The sequence below is a fragment of the Sinocyclocheilus anshuiensis genome, unplaced genomic scaffold, assembly GCF_001515605.1.
Source record: "Sinocyclocheilus anshuiensis isolate Anshui unplaced genomic scaffold, SAMN03320099.WGS_v1.1 scaffold1854, whole genome shotgun sequence".
In the NCBI taxonomy this organism is placed as follows: Eukaryota; Metazoa; Chordata; class Actinopteri; order Cypriniformes; family Cyprinidae; genus Sinocyclocheilus; species Sinocyclocheilus anshuiensis.
Window position 1 is genome coordinate 1,111,882 of NW_015546040.1, and position 6,290 is coordinate 1,118,171.

At 40.0% G+C, this 6,290-nt stretch overlaps 1 protein-coding gene across 1 annotated transcript in view; it reads left to right on the top strand.

The window, feature by feature from the left end:
- Nucleotides 1-310: 310 nt before the first annotated feature.
- LOC107698897 (A disintegrin and metalloproteinase with thrombospondin motifs 5-like) overlaps nucleotides 311-6,290 on the top strand; it is a 24,313-nt gene continuing 18,333 nt past the window's right edge. Inside the window, exons 1-4 of the mRNA XM_016500031.1 lie at nucleotides 311-1,421; nucleotides 3,585-3,745; nucleotides 5,839-5,935; nucleotides 6,092-6,099. Of these exons, the coding sequence (XP_016355517.1) occupies nucleotides 567-1,421; nucleotides 3,585-3,745; nucleotides 5,839-5,935; nucleotides 6,092-6,099 (1,121 nt within the window). The 5' untranslated portion in view covers nucleotides 311-566. The remainder of the gene's footprint in view (nucleotides 1,422-3,584; nucleotides 3,746-5,838; nucleotides 5,936-6,091; nucleotides 6,100-6,290) is intronic.

Sequence of the window (6,290 nt, forward strand, 5' to 3'; positions counted from 1 at the left end):
CTTTTCCTTAAAGAAAAGTCCTCAATATGATGATTTTGAGTCAGTTTGCATTGATCTGCACATAAACACACATTTATAACACATGCAACTGCCTTGTTCGTACTAAGATAATAGTGCGTTTTCTATACCCTAATACTAAAACCTGTTGACATTAGTAGATTTGAAGCTGATTTAAAAAGCCCTTTTTGTGAGGACATTTTCAAACACTTGGCCCCTAACAAAGATGAACCTGTACAGTGAACACAAACAGAGAGAGAGAGAGAGAGAGAGAGAGTTGGGAAAGAATGAGAGGAGGAGGTCTGGAGTGGAGAGCGAGCGCAAAGGGGCAGGACTCTTTCTCTCTCTGGTGCTTTTAAGAGGAAACTTTGTGTTTTGTTCTCCAAGTTCACTTTAGTTCTCGCTCCTCTCTCATCCTGCCTTCATGCGCTTATTTCCGTGACGCGTGAGATGCGCACCGGGACATGGATCAGTCCAGCTCCAATTCCTCACGCAAGTCGTTTTAAAGCTGCGTTTCGCATCGTAATGTTTCCAAAAGTTTTCTGCACCGGATTGAACTGCATGGAATAATGTGGCGGATCGTTTTGCTGTGTTGCGCTCTGGAGGGTTCCGTTGCGTTCCGTCCACCTGCGAACGCGTCTCTTCTCGCACCTGTCCGCGGCGTGGTGCGCACTGTGGATCGGATTTATCACGGAGGAGGAAAAGCGGGTTATCTTCTGTACATAGACGAGCAGCGCTTTCAGCTGGATATGGAGCGGGATGAGTCTATACTGTCTCATCACTTCAGTTTGAACGCAGACGCGCCGCCGCCGCCGCGTCGGGAATGCGTTTACCGCGGCACCGTCAACTCAAACGCGGAATCGCTTGCGCTTTTCAATCTGTGCGGCGGCGGACTCGACGGGTTTTTCGCAGTGGATGACGCGCGGTACACCGTCACGCCGCTCATCCGAGCCGACACGACGCGCGCTCTCCACTATTACACGCGCGAGAGCTTCGATTTCGACGTGATGCCAGCGCGGCACAGCTGCGGCACGCGCGACCGCAAAGCGCGGAACGCGCGTACGCTGTTCGCGAAGCGCGACGCGCTGACGCGACGCAAGCGCTCCGTGTCCCGCGCGCGGCACGTGGAGCTGCTGCTGGTCGCGGACGCGTCCATGACGAAGAGGTACGGGAAGGACCTGCACCATTACCTGTTGACGCTCGCGTCCATCGCGTCCAAACTCTACGGCCACGCCAGCATCGAGAACCCCATCCGCCTGTCGGTGGTTAAAGTCGCGATCCTGTCCGAGAACGAGAAGGGCATCGAGGTGACCAAGAACGCCGCCGCGACGCTCAAGAGCTTCTGTAAATGGCAGAATCAGCAGAACCCTCTGGATGACGATCATCAGCATCACCACGACGCGGCGATCCTCTTCACCAGGCAGGTAAAAACAGAAACGCGCAACAGCCTTGGTGAACTGTGTTTACATTGTGAGTGATGGAGGTACAAACACGGCGTTTTATTTCAGTCCCAAAGCATCAGCGTGTGTTTCCATCACTGTGCCATACAGTTTTTTTCAACTGCTTACACACACGTTGCCTCTTTTTTTCAAAACTTTACACACAAATCCAAGAGTTGCACACACAAAATGCAAAACGCCTCACATCTCTTGCAAAATGAAGCACTGCATTCAAAACATCACAAACACATCTCAAAAGCAAACATTTGCAAACACCTTTGCCATAATATTTATTCCTGTTTGATTTTTGTGCGTTACATTGGTGTGTGCTTCTGCTGTTTGAGTGTCCGCTTTCAGAAACTGTGTGACAAGTAAAGATTTTGTGTGTAAGCAGCTGAAGAAACTGTAATACCATGGTATTCCACCACTGTACCAGAGTAGCCTACTTTTGTAAGGTCACTTACAGTTTTTTTTAACTGCTTACAAAATCTTTATTTGTCCCACAATTTCTGAAAGCGGACACTCAAACAGCAGAAGCACACACTAATTCTCGGCCTTTGACTCCGTTTTCAATTTCATAAAACACTTTTTGCAAAACACACAATTCTCTATGTAACACACAACAGGAATCTAACAGGAAGTATCTTGATTTCCTTTTTCAAACACAACTAATTGAAATGGCACACTAATTCATCAATGCAGTGCAGAGTTTTGTTTCGACCAGCAGTTCTCAACCTTTTTGACCCTAAACCCCTCATATTGTCCAACACACATTCAAAGACCAAGATATTTCCTTGGGAATATCTTTAGCAGGAATATCATATCAAATATCAAAAAAGGAATATCATTAGCTTTTTAAGTTTTGATTATACTTATTTATTTATTTATTTTTGCATTTTTAATATCATTAAATAATTCGCTTTTTTTTTTTAGAATTTAAGTTGCAATTATTTTAATATAAACTTTTTAGTATTATAGTATATATTGCGTTTTTAGTGTTTTAATTATATTTTATTATAATGAAATATATTTTGTTTAGCGTGTTAAGTTTTTATTTTTTTAATATAATTAAATTGCGTTTTTAGCATTTTCATTGTTTAATTTATTTTAATAAAATTAAATATTTTTGTGCTTTTAACATTACTACTAACCTTTTATTATTTTTAATATAATTAATTTTTTTTTTTTTTTAGCATTTTAATTGTTTAAATTATTTAATTATAATTAAATATTTTTGTGCTTTTAGCATTTTAATTAAGTTTTGACTACTTAACATAATTCACTAATTCAAAGTCATCCTTTGGCCCTGCCCCCCTGATTTAGACATGATGATGCTACACATACAAAAAACCACCATAGTACTACCATGCTATTTGGGGAAGTGCCTTGTAGCACCATATAAATAGTACATGAATTTCATTACCAAGGTATATTACAGAGTACCTGTGTTTGTGTGTGTGTGTGTGTGTGTGTGACAGAGAGAGAGAGAGAGAGAGAGAGAGAGAGAGAGAGAGAGAGAGAGAGAGAGAGAGAGAGAGAGAGAGAGAGAGAGAGAGAGAGAGAGAGAGAGAGAGAGAGAGAGAGAGAGAGAGAGAGAGAGAGAGAGAGAGAGAGAGAGAGAGAGAGAGAGAGAGAGAGAGAGAGAGAGAGAGAGAGAGAGAGAGAGAGAGAGAGAGAGAGAGAGAGAGAGAGAGAGAGAGAGAGAGAGAGAGAGAGAGAGAGAGAGAGAGAGAGAGAGAGAGAGAGAGAGAGAGAGAGAGAGAGAGAGAGAGAGAGAGAGAGAGAGAGAGAGAGAGAGAGAGAGAGAGAGAGAGAGAGAGAGAGAGAGAGAGAGAGAGAGAGAGAGAGAGAGAGAGAGAGAGAGAGAGAGAGAGAGAGAGAGAGAGAGAGAGAGAGAGAGAGAGAGAGAGAGAGAGAGAGAGAGAGAGAGAGAGAGAGAGAGAGAGAGAGAGAGAGAGAGAGAGAGAGAGAGAGAGAGAGAGAGAGAGAGAGAGAGAGAGAGAGAGAGAGAGTGTGTGTGTGTGTGTGTGTGTGAGACCAGGTCAGCTGGATCCGATCATGTGTCGACTGCTGTGGGAACGTCAGTCTCTCTCGCTTCCCGTTCCACGGTGAACTGTAAAATTATTTCCTTTGTTGCTGTTTTTCTAGGCAGGCGTCTTCGGTCCCCTGACTAGTGAGTGTCTTCATACAGTGTGTGTCTGTGCACATTCCTCACACGAGACGCTCTCGAGATCTGAGTGCCATGAACCGCAGCAGAGAGCTGTCCCGGGCTGGAGACCACACTGGTTTCGCCCCTCACAGATCCCACAGTAAAGCGCAGGCTCCGTGCCTCTCGCTCAAACACTGCGCTTGTGGTTTGGAGCTTGTCTTGTTTCCAGACGAGGCTTGTGGTGCATGTAAGTCATGCAAGGTCTTGTTCACTGGAGCACTTAAAGTGCCAAAATCCTGCGCTTCATCTGTAACTTTGTCTTGTTTTCTAGTAAAACTATCTAAACATCCTTAAAACCAGATCAGTTTGCATGCGAAGCAAGCTTTCAGATGTTATCCTGAATATCTTTAGATTTTTTAATTGTTTACATTAGTTCATGCATTTGGTATCATGAACCAGAGCTGTTACAGGTAACTAAAACTAAAATCCTAAAAATACTTTTTGATTACTTGAAATAAAAATAAATCGTAACTGAAATAAAATGAAATTTAAAAAAGTAAACTTTTTTTATTTCAGCTATTTATTCAGCTTTTATTTTCATATAGTTTAACTTGATGTACTAAAATAATTTCAACTAAAACTGAAATAAAAATTATGAAAAAATTATTTAGACTTTTAAAATAAAAAAATGCTCAACAAAACTGCTAAAACTTTAACTGAAATTAAGGGTTATTATAGTTAATTAAAACTATTTTATAAAGTACTTTAAGGGAATTTTTTATATATATATATATATATATATATATATATATATATAAACGTAAACTCATTTTATTTCAGCTAGTTGCCAATGTGACATTTCTCATTTTAATTTCTTCTTTTTTTATGTTGAGGTAATACCTAAAACTAAAATAGAAATGTATTTAAAAAAAAATAATAATAATAATTACAAAATGCACAACATAATCACTTAAACTTTAACCAAAATTACATTGAAAATACAAAAATATAAATGATTTAAAAATATTTATTGAAAGAACTATAATAGTTTCCCATTGGTACTAAAATAGCAATGTTGTGAACTAATTACACATTTTTAACATTATTAATCTCTTAATGTTCATTTATAAACATTTTTATAAACAACAGTTTTTTTTATTCATATTACATTAATGTTAATTTATGCAACTTGAAATGTTAAAGATGTATGTGTATGCATAAATTCCCATTACCTTGATTAATGAATGCTTTGAAAATATTGATACCCAATGCATTAATTAAAGTTAACAAACCTTGTTCTAAAGTGTTATCAAGAATTCTTGTTTTGCGTGATGTTTACATGCATAGTTTTAAAGGAATAGTTTACACAAAATTGAAAATGTGCTCACCCTCAGATCATCTGAGATATGGATGAGTTTGTTTCTTCATCAGATTTGTAGAAATGTAGCATTGCATCACTTGCTCACCAATGGATGTGAATGGGTGCCGTCAGAATGAGAGTCCAAACAGCTGATAAAAACATCACAATAATCCACAAGTAATCCACAGCACTCCAGTCCATCAGTTAACATCTGGAGAAGACAAAAGCTGAAACTAATCCAGCATTAAGACGTTTTTAACTAAAATACGAGTCCATAATCCATAATAACGCTTCCTCCAGTGAAAAAGTGCATCTCCTGTTGTTTCTCACATATTTGTTTAGAGCTGTTTAAACGGTGCTTGATCTGTGCAGATTTCTCTCCTGATTCACACCAGAACACTGACTCACTGGAGGAAGCGTTATTATGGATTATGGACTCCATATGTATTTTAGTTAAAAGCGTCTTGATGATGGGTTTGTTTCAGCTTTTGTGTTCTCCAGGTGTTAACTGATGGACTGGAGTGCTGTGGATTACTTGTGGAATATTGTGATGTTTTTATCAGCTGTTTGGACTCTCCTTCTGACGGCACCCATTCACTGCAGAGCATCCATTGCTGAGACACTGAAATTTTTACATGTTTGCGGTCTAGATGTAATTTCAGTACACATTATGCCCGAACACATTTTTTAAAATGTCTTTCATTGTTTGAATTCAATAAATGATGGAACAAGATATACTAATTCATCTTAAGTCCTCATTAGCTTTAGACTTTGACTCAGTTATAGTAGAAATCATTTGACTCCTTTTTTTGGCACAAATGAAAGTTCAGAACTGAACTCTGGGACTGAGTGAGTGTGTGCAGTGTTGAGTCCTGAATGTGAGTTTGCTCCAGCTCTTCTAATCCAGGATTAGGAAACTCAAACAGTCTGGAACATGGGGTTCCTGCATGCGGAGACGAGAGACTTGAGGATGATGAGGATGATGAAGGGGTGAATATAATGCTGGTCTAGAGCTGACCGTTTGCAGTGGACGATCATCTGAGCGCTCCTCAGAGGCCTTTCTGTGTCGATGGAAACACGTGTCATATCGCACCATATTCTCATCATATAAGAGTTGTGATTAATTCACCGTCTGATCTGATCCAGGTCGACAGGTATCCCATGATCCTCTGTTTTCCCCTGCACTCAGTGCAACTAACAGCTAATCGCTAATGACATGTGGGAGTTTCTGATGTACTTCAAAGTAAAAGGATGAGAGCGAGAGACGGCGAGAGCTGTTGTGTTCCTCAGAGACACAGTTCATCTCAGTTTAATCACACACACACACACACACTCTCACACACAC